The sequence below is a fragment of the Pongo pygmaeus genome, chromosome 2 (assembly GCF_028885625.2).
Source record: "Pongo pygmaeus isolate AG05252 chromosome 2, NHGRI_mPonPyg2-v2.0_pri, whole genome shotgun sequence".
Classification (NCBI taxonomy): domain Eukaryota; kingdom Metazoa; phylum Chordata; class Mammalia; order Primates; family Hominidae; genus Pongo; species Pongo pygmaeus.
In genome coordinates, this window is record NC_085930.1 from 129,992,866 (window position 1) to 130,014,031 (window position 21,166).

General features: G+C 41.4%; 1 protein-coding gene and 1 pseudogene across 3 annotated transcripts in view; one reads left to right on the forward strand and one right to left on the reverse strand.

The window, feature by feature from the left end:
• Positions 1-415: 415 nt before the first annotated feature.
• UBE2E1 (ubiquitin conjugating enzyme E2 E1) overlaps positions 416-21,166 on the reverse strand; it is an 83,588-nt gene continuing 62,837 nt past the window's right edge. For 2 of the 3 annotated variants that reach the window (XM_054483660.2, XM_054483661.2), the window contains 3 exons: positions 4,065-4,197; positions 2,468-2,615; positions 416-1,212 (listed from right to left, as the gene is read on the reverse strand). In XM_054483660.2, coding sequence (XP_054339635.1) covers positions 1,115-1,212; positions 2,468-2,615; positions 4,065-4,197 — 379 coding nt within the window. In that variant the 3' untranslated portion in view covers positions 416-1,114. Of the gene's footprint in view, positions 2,616-4,064; positions 4,198-21,166 lie in introns of all 3 variants that reach the window. The other variant, XM_063662113.1, reaches the window with a different exon arrangement.
• Positions 11,917-14,591, forward strand: LOC129034184 (ADP-ribosylation factor-like protein 4A; annotated as a pseudogene).

Below are 21,166 nucleotides of genomic sequence, written 5' to 3' on the forward strand. Positions count from 1 at the left end.
TTTTAAATTCTATAATGAATGTATGTGTATCTGGATAAGTTTCTCTGAAAGAGACATACAGAAACAGAACTGCTGGGTCATGACGTGTATACTTAGGTACTGCCAAAATGCCCCCTAAGGCAGTGTATGGAATCCATTTCTCATGTACTTGCTACTACAGCATCTGCAAGTTAGAAAATGCTTTTAAAAAGATGCAGTAGGGTTCATCTTTGAAGCCTAAATGGGGTAGATTATTTAACCTTTTCTAGGATACCTCATCTACGGCTGTGTAAAGTACAGATCCTAATATAGGTAAATAATATCTACTAAATATGCATTATTTTTAGCTTGTTTTAGAAGCAGATACCTATCGATTTCAGAAGAATCTGCAAACGGCAACCAAAAGGCAAAAGAAAAGTAAATGAACACAGCAGTATTAGGTGGTTTTTAATATTGTTTATTAGCACAGTAACAAATGCAGACAAGTAGTCCACAACATATAACCAATCCACTGAGCAACTCCTATTCCACGCCTTACAGTTAACAGCTTAAGGTATTTCACTACAGGTTTTCACAAGTCCTGATTCAGACCTTTTTTTAAACAAAGTAGATTGGCATATAAAATAAAACGCATTACTCATCTTCTATATGGTGTTTTATAGCCACGTGTCCATTTTATATATATGAGATGACAGTCTCTAAAAACTCTGTTAAATATCAATGTTCCCTTCCAAGAAGGGAAAACAAATTCCAATTTTGTTTTAAACAAAAAGTATGTAGTCTTACAGGGACTTTACATAAATGGCCATGTGTGTAACCTGTACAAAATTAAGCTGTTTTAAATTTACAGACTACAAGCAACTGAACCCAAATGTCTAAATGTACATTCTTTTCTGTACTACATTTCAGCTAATATTGCAGAACTAATGACAATTTTAAAAGTTGCTATTACCAATTCTGTCTACTGTAGCAAGATACCTTAAGTTACAACAAAATCTTAGGAAATAAGACTGAATAATATCTGTTATAGAAATACCCTACTCTTTACCAACTCCCACCCTCCCTGACCCCTTCAAAATCATAAGCAGCTCTCTTCTGTGACAGACAAATAATGTAAGAATTGTGAAACCCCAATTTATGTAGCGTATCTCTTGGTCCACTGTCTGGCCATTCTGTCATGTTCTGCTCTGTTGGTCATATACTGAGTGGCAATACTTCCCACCAAGGGGTCGGCTGGAAGAAAAGAATGTAGATTACTTTGGAGAAAGGAAAAGAACATTTTAAACTTTAGCAAATAGTGACAGCTTGGGTAGATATGTACAACAAAGTATGTGTGATCAAACCCATCTTCGAAACACCACTCCACCATGCTGGATATTTTTCCATCAAAATTTCAAAAAACGTAACGGGGGAAAGAGGGAATGCTCAGGCTTTAGTGTACTGATCTGTCTTTATCTTAGTTCATTCCATTTTTCTCCCAACAAACAACACTCGATTGGAGTTTCTTTACTTTTATGTGTTAGGCTGAGTTCAGTAGAGAATGAACGGTCAAGGCTCCAGACTACAATGAACATCCAGCTGTGTTCATGTGACCCTTAGCTCAATGTCACCAGTTACGGCATTGTGAGTACTGTGAAGTCTTTGGGGCTGTTGCAGTGCAACACTATTTACCTTTACGCTGGTTAAAGAGCCAGGTTGCCAGGCAAAACCTGGACCTCCAATTAAGTATAGTATTTCTCTGAATCTTAGGATCTTTAATAAATTTATATTTGGTTTACCTAGAAAATAAAATAAATATATATGTGTGTGTGTATATATACATATGTGTGTATATATATACTTTTTGAGACAGGGTCTTGCTTTGCCACCCAGGCTGGAATGCAGTGCAGTGGCATGCTCATGGCTCACTGCAGCCTTGACCTTCTGGGTTCAAACAGTCCTGCCACCTCAGCCACCCTAGTAGCTGTGACTACAGAAAAATATTTTTAAAATGAAATGAAGTCCCCAAAAAGTCACAATTCAATAGTCACTAAGTATTTAACAACTACCATTTTCAAAATTGAGTGCCATCTCAGTGACCAGCTATGGGGCACATGCTCACTGAACCCCACAGGCACAGGTGCGGCTTGCCAGGCAGAAGACTCGACATTTAGAAGTGTATGATTTGTTTTATAAGAACTATATGGGAAATTAAGCAACAGGAAAAAAAAAAAAAGGAGGAAGAATAATTGAAACTGTAAAAGCCCAAGGCAAACTTAAGTCAGTCTTCAGTTTAAAATACCTTGTTGCTAGAATATACCGATTAATGTTGTGTGTCTCAACTAGTAGACTGAACTTCTCTTGATTAAAACTTTCTTTTGAAAAGCAGATTAGTTTTTATATTCACAAAGTTGTGCAGAAAAAATAGTTTTGTCCTTTGAAAGCTTTTGGAAACAAGTATTTTTCAGGTGAGGAAGAATAAAACAAGGTAAAGAATTATGAACCTTACCAGGATTACAGTCTGTAAGAAGTGAGCAGATAGAAAGGAGGACTTTAGAAATGGTTAGTGCTGGACTCCAATTATCTTTCAATATGTCCAAGCAAATAACACCTTGACTGTTAATATTACAATGATAGATTCTTGTCCGAAATGTAACCTAAAAAACAAGTGACAAACAATATTTAAACAGCAAACAAACTTTTTACTAAATATTCAACTGAATGACCCTAATTAGAAAAAAAAAACAACTACTCCCAGATAGGTAGTTTTTAAGAAGGTGAATAAAAGCAGTTTTAATTAAAGCTGTCAAGAAGATAGAGTTAATAAATTTGATTAGAAAGTGTTCATTGATACCATCTCAGGGACTGTGTCAATTTCATTTAAAATGTTATGTCCACTGATGGTAAGTTCAGTACTTCCTAATTTCATCTTTAGCAATTTTAAGTCTTTTAAATATTAACATTTCCAAGTTTGAATAGCTAATTGTTTGCTGACCTCTTGTGTTAGCTGGTAGTACTACACTGCCTCAAAGTAAGCTTTAAAATACTGAGAATCATAAATACCTCTTAAAAACTGAAGTGCAACATAATGGGTACATAAAGATAATTAAACAACATACTTAGCAAACAATGACTACACCCAAAAGGCTGAACAAAATTTGAAGAGAAGTCTATTTTTGCTTTTTTCTGACCGTTACATCAGGTCCCGTAGACATCCTGTCTACCTACATCACAGAATTTACTATTATATAATCGAGTGTCCATGGATGCAGAGCCAGTAATGGGCAAGGACCACAGCTGAACACAAGTCACGTGAGCAGGTGTTATTTGCGTCTCTTAATTTTTATTTGTGAAATATACCAAAACACAAAGTAAAAATTACCTGTAATTTTACCAATTTTTTTAAAAAGTGACTTTCAATTACTTCTTATTGCTGCAATTATACTTTTATCTGGCAGTCTACCTAATCCCTAAGACAGGGTTTTCTTTCTGACTGAATGAGAATCATAGATTGAGTACAAGAGATGGGTGACTTGGGCAATCCTCACCTGTCCTAGAAAGAAAACTGAGGCCTGGAGGTAAGGAATTGAACAAGACCAAAACATGACAGGGAGCAGAACAGAATCCAAAGCTTTGGTAAGAGATTCTGATTCTCTAGTTGTTTGACCCCCTGACCTGCCCTGCCTTTTTTTTGGGGTCTCACTTTGTTGCCCAGACTGGACTCAAACTCTTGGGCTCAAACAATCCTCCCAAGTAGCTGGACTACAGGTGCACGCCACTGCACCTGGCTTGACACCATTTTTAACTGTTCAAAAACCTTTCTCTATGCGCTGGAAAATAGGGGATTAATTCTAGGTTGCTGACAATATTACTATAAATAGCACAATTTTAAGCACCATCAAAACAAAGCACTTACTCCTAGAATGGTCTCTGCCAGATAAGGCAAAATCAACCTAAAGAAGTGTTTTGTGTATGTTAAAATACTCAGATCTATTAGGACATAAGATAAATCTAGTTTCTGTGATTAAAAATTAAATTTAGAAAAACCTCAACAGTTGTTCTCTTGTGGGAATTAGTAAATTTGAGCATACAGGGAGATTTCTTACCTTTGGAGGCTTGAAGGGATATTCTGGTGTAAAAGTGATATCGAGAAAGAATACACCACCCTCATACACGGATCCTGGAGGCCCTAGAATGGTTGATCTCCATTCATAGATGTTATCGCCTTTGGGACCAGCACTGTGAATAATACATCAACAAATAAACAGATGGTGGCACTATCCCAATTTTTACAGTGTATTAAAAAAAATGGAAAGATTACCTCTCTCCTCTTTTGTTTACTGTGTGGATTCTCTTTACAAAACAAGTATAGAAATGGATGCAGAACTGCAACAAACTCATAGCCATTGGTCAAGTAAACTGGATGATAAAAGAATGTTAAAACCATTGTAAGCCTACCTAGCTACGAATAAGCAGGAAACCTTCCTCAATTCTCAAAACTCTCCTTGACACGTAGGAAAGTTAAACAATACTTAAAATGAGAAACACGTCTCAGCACCTAGAAGCTAAATTAGTGACAAATGAGAGCAGTTTTTGCTCACAGCTACATCACTTATGACCATTTTAAGCACAGAAGTTTCATTTTCTGACCCACTAACTGGCTCTTCCTTGCTCTTCTACTCCATAATCTCACCTTAAAAAGAATCTAATAGATGGCCATACTTTTTACATTATAAACCATGTTAGGTGGGAGAAGGAGAATGGTAAGTATCCAGTTACAGGTTATTCAATTTTCATTTCAATATGTATTCTATAATTGGCTTCTCTAAATACTAATACTTGAGACATTCCTCCAACCCTGTTAGCTGTTATCATAAATCACTGTTACATACACTTGGGTACACCATAATTTGGCCACAATACCATTCTAAAGCATTGTGTTGGCTTCTAGAGTGCCACCACACCCAGCAAAACTACTCTTTTAAATAAATGTATGATGTGAATTGGATTTATTCACTCACTTACTGAATGCCCATGTACTAGGCAGAGGGTTAAATGTCAGGGGTTTTGATACTGAACAAGACAAACTCCTTCAAGATGCCCTCTGCTAACTGGTTACAAAGTCTGATGCCTTCATTTAAGAGACAGAAGAGATGAAGAGGGAGGGAATAAAAAGCCTACCCATGGGCCTATACTTTCCCCAAACCCATCACAGGTTTTTCTTTTGGTCTGAAATTTGGTGTGAGAGATGCAACAGGTTAGGGGAATGAGCTTATTACAAAGGAAAAGCAAAGGAGAATACAAGTTGGGGAAGAAAACATGACATGGCAAAAAAGGAGGGAGAAAATATGGGCAACCGAATAGCGGGTAATGGGAAGAACAAGGCCCAGACTGGCCAAGAGGCAGAAAGAGCTCGGACACTGTCTACCTCACAGGAATGTTTCAGAATTAAGTGAGAGAAAGAAGGAAACTGTAGAGCAACACACCCATAGGTATCTCTCATTAAATGGCAGTGATCACCATTATTATTAATTCTTTAATATCTATTTGTGATGGGTATTACCAAAAACTATTAAAAACTTGTTTTATTTTTTATTTTTGAAACAGGGTCTTGATCTGCTACCCAGGCTGGAATGCAGTGAGTGGCATGATCTCGGGTCACTGTAGCCTTGACTTCTAGGCTCAAGTGATCATCCTACCTTAGCCAGCTGAGTAGCTGAAACTACAGGCATGCAGCACCACACCTGGCTAATGTTTTCTATTTAATTTGTATAGATGGGGGTCTCACTATGTTGCCCAGGCTGGTCTTGAACTCCTGGGCTCAAGCAATCCTCCTACCTCAGCCTCCCAGAGTGCTGGGATTGTTAAGTGTAAGCCACCAAAAAGTTTGTTTCAGATACACAGAGTTTTTTTGTTTTGTTTTGTTTTTGTTTTTTAAGGCGGAGTTTTGCTCTTGTTGCCCAGGCTGGACATGATCTCGGCTCACGGCAACCTCCGCCTCCCGGGTTCAAGCGATTCTCCTGCCTCAGCCTCCTGAGTAACTGGGATAGGCATGCGCCACTATGCCTGGCTAATTTTGTATTTTTAGTAGAGATGGGGTTTCACCATGTTGGTCAGGCTGGTCTTGAACTCCTGACCTCAGGTGATCCGCCCGCCTCGGCCTCCCAAAGTGCTGGGATTATACGCGTGAGCCATCGCACCCGGCCAGAGATTTTTAAACATTGTCTACACCATGAAGTCATACTTTGTGTTTAAAAAAGATGACTTCATACTTTTACATGATATCTGATGGCAATTTTCACAAGGTGGAATGTAGGGAGAGCTCTTAATCAGCCCACTCCCTCTGGAAACAGGCAGTAACTTTTCCAGTGAAATGATATTGCCATTATTGCTTCATTTCCTGAGGTTAGAACCGGTTCTTGGTCATCGTAAGTTTGCCTGTGCATCCCCTCGAAACTTTTATGTTGAAATCCTAACCCTTAATGTGACGGTATTAGGAGGTGGAGCCTTTGAAGGTACTGGGTTAGGGGGTAGAAATCCTCATGAAAAGGGTTAGTGTTCTTAAAGAGAACCTCAAAAGCTCTCTAACTTTTCTCTACCATGTGAGGATACAGCAAAAAGACAGTTGTCTGGAAACCAAGAAATGCATCCTCACCAGACCTGAAGCTGCCAGCACCTTGATCTCATATTTCTAGCCTCCAGAACTGTGAGAAATAAACTTCTGTTGTTTATAAGCCATCCAATTTATGGTACTTTGTTATAGTGAACTGAAGAAAGTCTAGAGACACTGGCTGATACAGCTATGACACCTGGAGTGCAGTTAATGAAAAGTGGACTGTATATGAAAATAACACTAATATATAGGGGTTGCAGATAAACAGGAATGCTCTTTTATCTAGTTTATGGTAAACACTTAGAGATAAAAGGCTACTCTAAAATCTTTTTACAGATGAGGAACCAAGGCCAAGAATTCATTCAGAGAAGCCAGGCTCTCTAAAATCCAGTACTGACAATATTCCAAGCTGCCTCCTAAAAAAAACACTAGAGTTCAGGAGTCGTACTGTTCATGTTCAACTTGGTAGTGCTAAGAAACCAATCTAGAAAAAAACAAAAGTGAGGGCAGTCTAGGCCCTAGAGGTGACATGCTGGCATGGGCCCAATTCTGTTGGTCCTTTAGTATACAAAAAAGATAAAGGTTTACCAATATGTCACTACATGCAGATTTATGGATTGTACAGAAAATTGGTGGTTCCCAAATTTCACTGTGCATCAAAATAATCGATGGAACTTTAAAGATTAAAGATTTCTAGACCCCACCCCAGGCCCAATGATTTAGAATATCTAGAGGGGGACCCAAGAATCTATATATTTAAGTGCCCCACCCACAACCATGACCTTTAAGCAGGTAGTTGGTTGGCATTTGGGAACCACTGCTACAGGTTACTAGTGGGACAACCAGTTAGGAGCATAAGCTTGAACATTTTACAGTTTGTCACCTGTGATAGCTTATCACCTGTGATATAACCACAAATACAGTTAAGATTGCTATCTCTCTGTAATCTGCTTGCAGTTTAGGTGTTAATTTTTTTGGAAGTTCAGAAAAAAGTAGACAAAACAGAAAAGTTAAGGAATCAAGTACAATTACATAATGACAAAAAACATATTACACTTGTATTAAACTTCAAAACTGGAGAATAAAGGTGCAATATAATATGAAAATAATTAAATGCTAAGTGAAATAATATCAAACGTAGTTGACCCTGAAGAAAATTCAATAGTAAGGGATCCCTAACCTGTGGGCCCTCAGGAATTACTGTGAATGGTCTGAGAATCCACTGGAAAAGACCAAGCATTGTTACCTGAATATCAAACTTTTTTTTTGAGATGGAGTTTTGCTCTGTCACCCAGGTTGGAGTGCAGTGGCGTGATCTCAGCTCACTGCAACCTCCCCCTCGTGGGTTCAAGCGATTCTCCTGCCTCAGCCTCCAGAGCAGCTGGGACTACAGGCACGCGCCACCACGCCCAGCTAATTTTTGTATTTTTAGTAGAGCTGGGGTTTCCATATTGGCTAGACCGGTCTCAAACTCCTGACCTTGTGATCCAACTGCCTCAGGCTGCCAAAGTGCTGGGATTACAGGTGTGAGCCACCATGCTCGGCCCTGAATATCAAGCTTTAGATAGTCACTTAAAGCTGCTATTGGATGAATTCAGGTAGCTTTTTATCATGTGTACTTTCTTAATCAGAGAATAAAACAGAAAAATTCTGATACAGGGGCCTACAATTTTGTTTTTTTCCTAAGTTCTCATTGGAAAAGTTAGGATCTGCTGGTCTACAAAGTGGGCAGGCAGTCCCATCCCCAGGGGTGGAGGACAATGTTAACAACTCTCAGGCCAGTATCAGAAGAACAGGGAATAAGAGAAGCTTTACTTGAGGCTGTTCACGCATCCCACCTATTTCTTGATAAAATGACTGACTAGGTTTGCCTTCAGGTCACCTAAGTATACCCTTTAATAATGTCCTGTCTCCTCCAGAAGATACTTTCGGTTCCACAAGAAGAAATACAACTTTAATTTTAAATACTGGTTGAAGTGTACCATAGAATGGTATGTAATTTAAATTATTAATCCAAATGATTAGAGTATGGAAAATCCTGAATTGAGAAAAGGGGGGGTTGAAATTAAGATACTAAAGAAAGATGGTGAGAGGTGACAGCATGCTGGCAGCCCTCGTTCGCTCTTGGTGCCTCCTCAGCCTTGGTGCCCACTCTGGCCGCACTTGAGGAGCCCTTCAGCCCCCTGCTGCACTGTGGGAGCCCCTCTCTGTGCTGGCTGAGGCTGGAGCCGGCTCCCTCTGTTTGCAGGGAGATGTGGATGGAGAGGCGCGGGTAGGAACTGCGGCTGCACGTGGTACTCACGGGCCAGCGAGAGTTCCGGGTGGGCACAGGCTGCCACACTTGGAGTGGCCGGCCGGCGCCACTGGTCCCAGGCAATGAGGGCCTTAGCACCCCAGCCAGCAACTGCGGAGGGTGCGCCTGGTCCCCCAGCAGTGCCAGCCTGCCAGCACCAGGCTTGAATTGTCACCGGGCCTCAGCTGCCTCCCCGTGGGGCAAGGCTTGGGACCTGCAGCCCGCCAGGCCGGAGCCTCCCCTCCGCCCCCGCAGTGGGCTCCCCTGTGGCCCGAACCTCCCCGATGGGGACCGTCCAAGGGTTGAGTGCGGCGGGCACACAGTGCGGGATTGGCGGGCAGCTCCGCCTGCAGCCCCATCGCAGGATCCACTAGGCAAAGCCAACTGGGCTCCTGAGTCGAGTGGGGACTTGGAGAACTTTTACGTCTAGCTTGAGGATTGTAAATGCACCAGTCAGCATTCTGTGTCTAGCTAAAGGTTTGTAAATGCACCAATCAGTGCTCTGTGTCCAGCTAATCTAGTGGGGACTTGGAGAACTTTTGTGTCTAGCTCAGGGATTATAAACGCACCAATCAGCACCCTGTCAAAACAGACCAATCAGCTCTCTGTAAAATGGACCAATCAGTGAGATGTGGGTGGGGCCAGATAAGGGAATAAAAGCAGGCTGCCCCAGCCAGCAGTGGCAACCTACTCAGGTCCCCCTCCACACTGTGGAAGCTTTGTTCTTTCACTCCTTGCGATAAATCTTGCTGCTGCTCACTCTTTGGGTCCGCACTGCCTTTATGAGCTGTAACACTCACCGCGAAGGTCTGCAGCTTCACTCCTGAGGCCAGCAAGACCACGAACCCACCAGGAAGAATGAACAACTCCGGATGGGAGGAATGAACAACTCCAGACGTGCTGCCTTAAAAGCTGTAACACTCACCACGAAGGTCTGCAGCTTCACTCCTGAAGCCAGCGAGACTACAAACCCACCAGAAGGAAGAAACTCTGAACACGTCCGAACATCAGAAGGAACAAACTCCGGACACACAATCTTTAAGAACTGTTAACACTCACCATGAGGGTCCGCAGCTTCATTCTTGAAGTCAGTGACACCAAGAACCCACCAATTCCAGACACAATGGGAGCAGAAAAGTACATTTCATAATTTTGCATTAAGTCTACCCTGTCTTCACCTGAGCACTTATTTTAATTGAGATTCTCTAAACTGGGTCATCTCAGTTTTGTGTAATATGATTTTTTAAAACCAGCCAACCAAAGTATCATTGGGGTTACAGAAATAAGACTGTGCCTCTTTTAAAAAACCCACTTATCCCTGTTTGAAGACATTGAAATTTAACTGTGATTAGAACCTTTGCATAAGAGGATGTAACTGAGAAAGTGAAAAGACCATGCCTATACCTTTCACATTTTCCTACACAGAGGTTTAAGGTTTATTTGTAACTAAAAGCACTTTTCAAAATATAAGCAGAATACATACAAGGCAAAAAGAAAAAAAGATAACATAGTTTTTTCTTCTAATCAAAATAAATATTACTCTGATACAGATTTTAAGAAAAGAGTCATTTCTACTTTAACACAATATTGTCTTCTTTCTATAAAGGATTCTGACTTCACACAGGTATGTAAACAATAGGAGCAGGGATGGCCACGAGCCACGACACTTCTGTCATACAGGAAGCTGTGTCTGTTAACTGACAGGAAACTCTCCACTGAATAAACGCAATGAACAAGGACTCACTTCTGACAGCTTTTCCTACAATCCTGGAGACATTTTCTCCCTAATGACCACTGGACAGCATGGCTACATATCTTATGCCTCAATATTATATTGATAAGTATACAAAGTAAAAAACTATCAACTGGTAGTAACTTTTGCTTTACACATACACAGTCTTAAACAGCATCTGCACAGTATAAACTGTACTACAAATCATTTGAGGTATTAACAAACCAACTGTCAAAGACTGTCATTAGCACAGTCTTACTAGAATCTGTTGTGTTCCCTGGACTGACTTAAAATCTTCCAGGGTAACTCCACAAAGTAACATTCATGTTTTCTTTTTGTTTTAAAATAATGTTTTTGTGAGTCTTTCCCCATTCCCATTCTCAGTACAAACTTATTACAGACTACTCTGCTGTTCTTCCATTTCAATGGTCAGAAACCAAATCTGCATTTCAATTTTCAAATGACATTATTGATTTCTTTTAAAGAACATCCTGAAGCAAAGTGAAATTTAGGATATTTTTTGAGTCACAGTCTCGCTGTGTCACCCAGGCTGGAACACAGTGTGTGATCTCGGCTCACAGTAGCCTTGACTTCCTGGGCTCAAGTGATTCTCCCACCTCGGCCTCCCTAGTAGCTGGGACTAAAGGCACATACCACCATGCCCAGCTATTTTTTAAAAAATTTTATTCATTATTATTATCTTTAAGACAGAGCTTCACTCGTGTCGCCCAGGCTGGAGTGCAGTGGTGCCATCTTGGCTCACTGCAACCTCTGCCTCCCAAGTTCAAGCAATTCTCCTGCCTCAACCTCCTGAGTAGCTGGGATTACAGGCACCCGCCACCACACCCAGCTAATTTTTGTATTTTTAGTAGAGATGGGGTTTCACCATGTTGGCCAGGCTGGTCTCGAAATCCTGACCTCAGGTGATCCGCCCGCCTCAGCCTCCCAAAGTGCTGGGATTACAGGCGTGAGCCACCGCGCCCAGCCTGATTTTTACATTTTTCGTAGAGACAGGCTCTCACCAGCTTGCAAAGGCTGGTCTCAAATTCTTGGGCTCAAGTGATCCTCCCACCTGGGCCTCCCAAAGTGCTGAGACTCACAGGTGTGAGCCACTGTGCCTGGCCAGTATCAATTTTTTAAAAGTCTTTCTATCAAATGAATTTTTACATTTTTTATTGGGAGAGAGGACCCTTGCCTACAAACACATAAACTATAATTCAGATATTATTCTAGGCATAATTTTAGAAGGCTTAGTTATCTGCTGTCATATCCTAGAAAAAAAGTGAGAGGATGAGAGGCTGGGAAGATGGGAAGATAAGCATGCTAGAAACAGACTTGCGGACTGCTGGGCGAGCACTGTTAAAGCAGCCACGCACACAGCACCCACCTGGTGCCCTGTCCTCCGCCGTGGCCCAGGCCTCCCTGGTGCCCACGGACAGGTATCAGAGCACCTCCTCAGATGTTAGGACAGACACTGAGTGAAGAGAAGGGAAGGATGGTTAGTCTTACACCTGGAACACCTACGAAGAGAAGTTCTAAAGCAAGAAGAAAGCATTTCAATTTGGGACATTTATTTGCAGTGGGAAATTGGGAAATGGACTATCAGACCAGATTTCTATCCTGTCCAGTCGGCCTTCATTTCAGTCTTTCCACACTGTTTTTCTGGGTTTGTACTGTGCTAGAAAGACAACTGTCTTATACAGGCTGCAGCTCATGAATTTGTAAATTCTGTACCTACCAAAAGATTTAACACTGAGAAAATTAAGATAACCTTGGGAAATTCTAAAACAGTCTCTTTTCACTTCTGGGATGTAGGTGTTTAGGACAAAGTAAGGCCACTGTGGAAGTCATATGCCAGATGCACAGATGGCATTGTATTTGTTGTGGACTCTGTAGATGTGGAAGGATGGAAGAAACTAAAACTTAACTTCATAAAATAACTAGGATACAGAAAACCAAGCAGTTCCTCTACTTATTGTTGCTAACAACAAGACTTCAGGAACTCATTCTCTCAGGAATTGATACATTGTTGGCAAGGGGTGAACTGAGCTCATCAAGTCCTTGGCATTTGCAGCTTACCTGTGCAATCATAGGAGATGGACTAAAGCAGCAGTCCACAACCTTTTCTGCACCAGGGGCTGCTTTTGTGGAAGACAATTTTTCCACAGATCAGGGGTGGGGGTGGGGGGGTAGGATGGTTTGGGACGATTCACGTGCACTGCATTTATTGTGCACTCTATTTCTATTAGTATTACATTGTGATATAGAATGAAATAATTATACAACTCACCATAATGTAGAATCAGTGGGGAGCCCCTGAGCTTGTTTTCCTGCAACTAGACAGTCCCATGTGGGGGTGATGGGTGACAGTAGCAGATCATCAGGCATTAGATTCTCATAAGGAGCACGCAACCTAGATCCCTCACATGAGCAGTTCACAATAGGGTTTGCGCATGCCTATGAGAACCTAATGCCATTGCTGATCCGATCTGACAGGAGGCAGAGCTCAGGCAGTAATGCAAGCCATGGGCAGTGGCTGTAAATACAGATGGAGCTTCGCTCAGCTGGCTGGCCTGCCCACCCACTGCTCATCTGTTATGTGTGTAGTTCCTAATGGGCCAGGGACCAGTACGGGGTCTGTGGCCCAGGCGCTGGGGAACCCTGGACTAAAGGAAGGACTTGAGACAACTACATGATAATAATTAAAAGAAGAAAAACATTGTGGCAACAGAAAAAGAAATGATGACTATCGCTACCTTTTAATCTGTGGGGAGTAGGTTTTCTCTGGTCCGATTTTGACAAATGCAGTGTGTCTCAGCCTGGTTTGCCTGTCTGCCCTCCTGGGTGCTATTGAAGCTTTGTTTTGTTGAATTATCAGATGCCCAACTCTGTTGCCTTGTGGAAGATGAGTAAATGCAGTGCTTCTTAAAGTGGTCTCTTCTCCCTACCCCACAAATCTTTTGGTACTGCCATTTGGGGAAGCCAAGCAAGGATAGTAAATTGACCAGAACACAGTTGTGATATTTGACTTCAAATTAGTGAAATAAAACTTTAAAGAGTAGGGGGGGGAAAAAGAGACACGCGGACAGCAGCAGGAAGTAACAATGAAGAAAGGGGCAGAGGCAGGGGCAGAGTAGCAACAGTGCCAGCGTATTTCAAAAAAGGGCAGAGGCTTGGGATCAACTGAATTAGAAACTCAGTTCTACCTATTTAAAAATCTCAAGTAATTCCTGATATTATCTCATAGTACAATGACTAATGTTTCGTAAAAATAAAGAACTGGCACTTGGAATAAGCTTTATCATCATCCTCAGAAAGCCAGATGTGGCACAGACTGCTTATTAGCTACTGCATGCCTATTCTCCTTTTGTCTGTGGAAGCTTCATGATAAGCTTCTGTGTCACTTACATAAAGTACATCATTCATATCACAAGCCCCCCCAAACACCCATATTTCAACAGTAGCCTTAGAGCAGTGGTTCTCAACTGGAAGTAATTTTGCCTCCTACCCCACCCCCTGACGTTTGGCAATACTTGCAGTCATTCTGAATGTCACAAATGGGAGGGAGGTGCTAATGGCATCTGGTGGATAGAGGCCAGGGATGCTGCTAAACATCCTGCAATGCACCAGACAGCCCGCACAAAGAATGATCTCAGCCTCAAATGTCAACAGTGCCAAGGCTGAGAAACCCTGCCTTAGAGAAAATTTGCTCAAGGTTAAGCTAGTAAAGGGAAGAGCTTCAATCTGAATCCCAGCTGTTAGACTCCAATCCCAGTCTTATTTTATTTTTCTGTGCCTGGTACACCAAAAAAGGATCAATATATATGGTTGTTGTTGTTATTATTAAAAGTTAATTTGCATATACCCTGAATGTTCTGTAGACTGATATTCAAAATGCCGCCTCTGGACAAGCAACATTGACATCCATCCCCTGGGAGTTTGTTAGAAATGCAGACATCAGACTCTACCTCAGACCCAATCAATGTGCATGTTAACAAATGATTCTTATGCACATTAAAGTTTGAGAAGCCAGCTATAGAGGATTATTAAGAGCAATGAATACCAACTGTTTTTTGTTTTTTTTTTTTGAGACAGTGTCTCACTCTGTTGCTCAAGCTGGAGTGCAGTGGCTCAATCACAGCTGGCTCAAGTGATCCTTCCATCTCAGCCTCCTGAGTTGCTAGGATTACAGGCGTGCATCACCACACCTGGCTAATTTTTTGTAGAGACAGGGTCTTGCTAGGTTACCCAGACTGGTCTTGAACTCCTGGGCTCAAGCGATACTTCTGCTTGGCCTCTGAAAGCACTGACATTACAGTAGTGAGCCACAGTTCTGATTTTCTAGATTTAAATTACCATTAATATTATTTAGCTCCCTCCTCCCTTGTCTACAACTCTTTGCAGTAACAAATATGCATCAACCCTGGTAATGCCTAGCTCTATTAAGACAAAAAACAAAAACAAGAAACAAAAAACAAAAAACCCAAAACTGAATTTACAAAATGCTTATATGAAAAAAAAATCCAATTACATCTACATTCCCTATGACAAACTACTACTAAAAATCCATTCCTGATTTACTCTTCTATTGCTAAGAAATTCATAGAGAAGATAAGCTATGAAGGTAGCAATCTACCAGAGATACCGGGTGAAAGCTGCCTTCTCCATGAGATCTATTTGGTACATTTTTACCCTCAGCATCCCTTCATAAAACAATAACCATTTGTAACCTAGAAGCAAGTGGCAGAAGGAACTTGAAAAATGACAAAACCTTACTAAAGAAACTAACAGGGTAGTGACACGATTTTGTAAGTGCTATTAAAAAGCAGGGCGACCACTGCCATAGTCCTAATAACTAAGTTAGAAGGCCTCCTCACCTAAGGTGAGGAGAAGAGGAAAGGAAGAGGCTCTGGTACTGTGAGGAGTGTACCATTCAGGTAACTATCCCTTGGAAAGAACTTGCAGACCTAGAGCCAACCTAAAGGGCTCCCCAGAAAAACTAGTACCCACACACAAGAATTTACATATTTGGCTGGGCACAGTGGCTCACACCTGTACTCACAGCACTTTGGGAGGCCAAGGCGGGCAGATCACGAGGTCTAGAGATAGAGACCATCCTGGCCAACATAGTGAAACCCCGTCTCTACTAAAAATACAAAAATTAGCTGGGCGTGATGGTGAGCGCCTGTAATCCCAGCTACTCAGAAGGGTGAGGCAGGAGAATCACTTGAACCTGGGAGGCGGAGGCTGCAGTGAGATGAGATCACGCCACCGCATCCAGCCTGGGCGACAGAGTGAGACTCCATCTCAAAAAAAAAAAAAAAATTCACATTAGTGGTATCCACTGTATCAAGGAAGTTATACTGGAACACGGTGGGGCTAAATAGGGGGTATATCTTCCTAACTATGGGAAGGAGACTATCCCAGGCACTTAAGATCTACAACAGTGTGGCCATTTAATGGCCGCCTAACAAAGCCCTCCAAAAGTCTTATAACACCAACACTGAGGAAATGGTGCCTACTGTCTTCCTCCAGCATAAAGTAGATAAACTTCCAAAGGAATTTTTGACATAACTTTTTGTGACACACAAGGATGATTTGTGGCCTATGGAAGCTATAGAGTTCATTTTTAAAATTTGTTCCAAACCAGGAAGAGAATAGATTTGTCTGGGTATTTACACAGAATGCTATAGTCATTTGGATACAATCTTTTGTACATCAGAATTTAAGTCTCTAGGGAGTAGTAATTTCCCACACATACTACAGGGCTTGGCACACTAACAGTTACCAATATTTAATTAGATGATCAAATATGTACTACTGTTTGGGATTATATAACAGTGTTTCCAAATTAGGTAAAATAATTAAAACATCACAAAAGCTCAATCTTGCCCAGTTAGTCATTCAGTCGTAGGTTTTACTGTATATGCTGTTGCTCTATTGACAGTCCAGCACATCCGGAAATTTACATTCCAATATTGAAAAAAATTAGATGCACATAGAGTAAGGACACTATTTTTAAAAGAAAACTACTTCCAAGTAACTTGTAAGTAAAGGGTTAAGATACTCTGGTAGGGATGACAAAAGAAGAGCAGACCTAAAAAAATGTGGACATTAGGGGGTCACTCTTAACTAGGGATGGCTAAATGAGGAGTTACTAGTACAGTGAGCTAAGGAACCACACTTTCCCTTCTGGCCTGTCAGGGTAGTTGTGAGGGTAGGTAGCAAGCAAGTAAAATGACAAAACTAGTTCAATGCCAAGCGCCGGAAAGAAGCAGGGGTTGGGGGTACAGCAGTGATTAGAATTAAAGTAAGATCAGTATCCCTTGTGTCTTGAAAGCCATTTTCCTCCGTAAGATTAAACATGTACATAAATCAGGATAAAGGTGGATCCAACAATAGATCTTTTCTGCAGGAATTACACAAGCCTGACTTGGAACAATTCTAATCTGCCCTTTCGCCCAAGAAGTTAGAAAAAATGAGTCAGGACAGAATCCAATGCCGTGTGTGTGTGGTGATGACTCCTCTACTCCCACTAAAGAATCCAGAGCTTGGGTATCTGGTATCTGCCTTATGGTCGAGTCCAGATTCTTCAGCTGCAATGCTTATACTACGATATACGAAACTGCTATTTAAATGAGTAAATACCAACGGGTTATTAGTCCTGGTTCTTCAGTTCACAGGGCACGACCAACTCTTCTATTGGGATGATTAACTATATTGTGGATAAGTGAGAGTCAGCTGGGGGAAAAGCAGAGCATCTTGTTCAGACTTTTTGAGGGGAGAACGTATGGTTAACACCTCTACCCTCCACACATTTAGTGCTGATCCCCAAAAGCAACAGTGTCACAAAGAAAGTTTTAAAAGGATACCAAGATTCTCTTAAAGGAGCTTATCAGGTTTTACTCAATTCTAAGAAAAGATTCTGACCTACATCTTTGATTATGAAATTAATTTTAGCTAAAGGTTTCCCATTACACTCAGCTCCTTACGCAGCTTCCACACTGCAACTGCTGCCAATCTCAAACTCCAGGTGGGGCAGTCAGGGGGCTGCTAGGTCAGTGGGAAGCATGGGAAGTGACTCAAGTATAGAGTTCAAGAAACAGACTTCAATAACTTGCTACAAAGCAGAGTTGTGTGAACAGTCTTGCATAGTGATTTTTTTGGTCACTGTGATGTGAATCTATTATTTTATTGTTTGGCAAAGACTTTATCTGGTAATAATAATTTTCAGTTTTTTGTTGCCCACTTTTGCTTTCAAAAGTGTTCCAACTTGCATGTTACATGGTTACCCTATTTATGAAGGAATTAGAACACCTCCCTGCACTGGTCAATCAGCCTGAAACTCTCCTGCCGGTCTCTTTTTTTTTTTTTTTTTTGAGACGGAGTCTCGCTCTGTCACCCAGGCTGGAGTGCAGTGGTGCCATCTTGGCTCACTGCAACCTCCACCTCCCAGGTTCAAGCAATTCTCCTGCCTCAGCCTCCCGAGTAGCTGGGATTACAGGCACATGCCACCATGCCTGCCTAATTTTTGTATTTTTAGTAGAGACGGGGTGTCACCATGTTGGTCAGGCTGGTCTCGAACTCCTGATCTCATGATCTGCCCACCTCAGCCTCCCCAAAGTGCTGGGATTACAGGCATGAGCCACCGCCCCCGACTGCCTAATTCTGACAATTTTGCTGCTGCTTCAACCTCCACCTGCACCCTCCCAGGGCTGTGGGGTCTCTCATCCTAGGTCCAGCTCCCTGTATCTTCTCTCAGTACAGAGCTCATGTGAATTTGGAGGATAAAGATGCCTTCAGCTGAAGGTAGCATTTATATCATCAGGGAAAAACTAGGCAGTTCGCCCAAGACCCTTTCAAGGGAGCCCCATAAAGTCAAAACTATTTTCATAAATCTAAAACATGACTTACCATTTTTACTCCCATTTTCTCACATTTGTACTGTGAGATTTTCCTGAATCTACACCAGGTGTGAGAAGGCCACAGCCTGAATGCAGAAGCAGGTATGAAAACCTACCTGTCTGCTAGTAAGTCAGACATTAAAGTCATCTGCAAATATGTGAAATAGTACCAGTTTTCTAGGTTAAATTTTTTTTTTTTTTTTTGAGATGGAGTCTCGCTCTGTTGCCCAGGCTGGAGTGCAGTGGCGTGATCTCAGCTCACTGCAACCTCTGCCTCCCAAGTTCAAGCGATTCTCCTGCCTCAGCCTCCTGGGACTCCAGGCATGCACCACCACGCCCAGCTAATTTTTGTATTTTTAGTAGAGACGGGGTGTCACCATGTTAGCCAGGATGGTCTCAATCTCCTGACCTCGTGATCCACCTGCCTTGGCCTCCCAAAGTGCTGGGATTACAGGCATGAGCCACTGCGCCCAGCCTAGTCTGTTTAATTTTGAAAAACAGTTTTCATTTAAAATGTTATTTATATTAATATCTTTTTTGTTATTTTAAAATCAATCATAGATGTTTTAAATAATTCTGTTTTAATTTTGAATATGGTAAAAATCCATAATTGTTAACCATATAATCAAAAGCTGCTGGGGTCTGAAATAAATTTTAAGAGTGTAATGGGGTCCTGAAACCAAAGAGTTTGAGAACCACTGGGCAGATTATTTTAAAATTATTTTGGTGTAATTGGCTAACCATTAAAATAAGTGCTTGATTCTTACTCCCAGACATTAAAAAACAAAAGTTAAACTAAGAATTTTAAATAGGAACTTAAAGAAAATATAAGTGAACAGTTTTATACTTTTGGAAATAAGAGAAGCCACTTGAACTCCTGAGCTCACTGACAAACTACAGCAGAAGCTGTCAGTGCCTCACCAACACATCCCTTAGGATTCTGGTGTGCTATGGCCAAGTTCTAGCTACCCTTATCTGCACCTCTGTGCTTAAAGCTGCCTCTGCCCATAGCAATAGGCAGAAATACAGGTAAATTAACTCCATGTGGCAGTTTTACAACACTGTCCACAGATTGTTTGAAACTGCTCAAAGAGGCAGAGTCTAATTCTCCTCCCTCTGAATATGGGCTGGTGATATTTAAGTCTAAAGTGATATAAGTGTGACTTCACAACTGGCTCCTTTTTTTAAAAAAAGGAGCTATGGTCCCCCCGGCCCGCCATCTCATCCTGCAGCTGTCTGTCTCTCCCTTTCTATGTGCCTTGGAAACTCTAAACATCACATAAGAAGCCTAGTACTGCAGAGACTGTGTGGAGAGACCACATCAAGAATGAGAATTAGCCAAGAAGCCCAAAGTGTTCCAGCCCTCAGCTATGTGGGCCTTCCCAGCCCAGGTGGAAGACCAGATATGTGAGTGAGGAAGGCTTCAGATGACTCCAGTCCTAGCCCCTGTAACTGCATTAGAAAGCTTCCGTAGGAACCAACCAGCTGAGCCCAGCCCCAAACTCTATATCTATGAAAGATTATAATCATAATAAAAAATGGTGGTTTTTGTTTATTTTGTTATGTAGCAATAAATAACTGGAACACTCCCCCCAAGAGCAGCCCTCAATGAATAACTGATCATTTGGGCGGGATCATTCTGAGGCAAGTGTTCTGCCCAATTTCCCAGTTTCTGCATAGGCAATTTTCCCTGTGGGGGTTGGCTTAATAAGACATCTTTTTTTTTGAGACAGGGTCTCGCTATATTGCCTGGGCTGGTCTTGAACTCCTGAGCTCAAGTGATCCCCGACTGCTTCAGCCTCCCAAAGTGCTGGGATTATAGGCATGAGCCACTGAGCCCAGATGAGACATCTTTTACTGACTATCTTTTCTTCCTTAGCTTCCCTTTGTTCTTTGTACCTGGAAATAAACTACTTGTATTTGAACTCTCATCTCACGAGTCACCTTGGGGTGAGAGGGCAGGCAGAAGTGCAGGAATGACCAAAACTGAGACATCACTGAAGTTAAAACACACACACACAAAGGAAGAGACCAACAGATCTGACTACATAAAAATTGAAAATCCTTAAAAAAAAAAAAAAAAAGATACCATAAAGTTTATAAAAAGGTTGGGGGGGGGATTTTCAGTTCATGATTAAGGGCTAATATCTTGACTAATTTAAATAATAACAATGGATAAAGTACACAGGCAGTTCTCAAAAGTGGAAAATAAACATATGGCAAATAAAGAGATGCACAATCTTACTTAGACTCAAAGAAATACAAGTTAAACACTCTGGTACTTTTACCTATCAGAATGGCAAAAGTTTCCAGTAAACACTTTGATATAGAAATTCTGCTTCTTGGAATGTACCCTAAGGAAATAACTGGACATGTGCATGTGACTATAGTATAAGGATATTTTGGAGACTCTTACTTATATATGATGAAAAAAATTTGGAATGAGCTAACTTACTGACAGGAGATAGGTTCATTGGAGTACAACCATATGACGGTATACTGTACATCTTAAATAAAATGAGGTATATATACTGAACAAGGAAAGAAATCCAGACAGATTGAAAGAAACAAGTTCCACAACAGTATGCAAAACAAACATTTTTGTAAGATATAAATATACCGGAACTTAATAGTGGTTATACTTGCAGGATGAGATGCAGGGGATT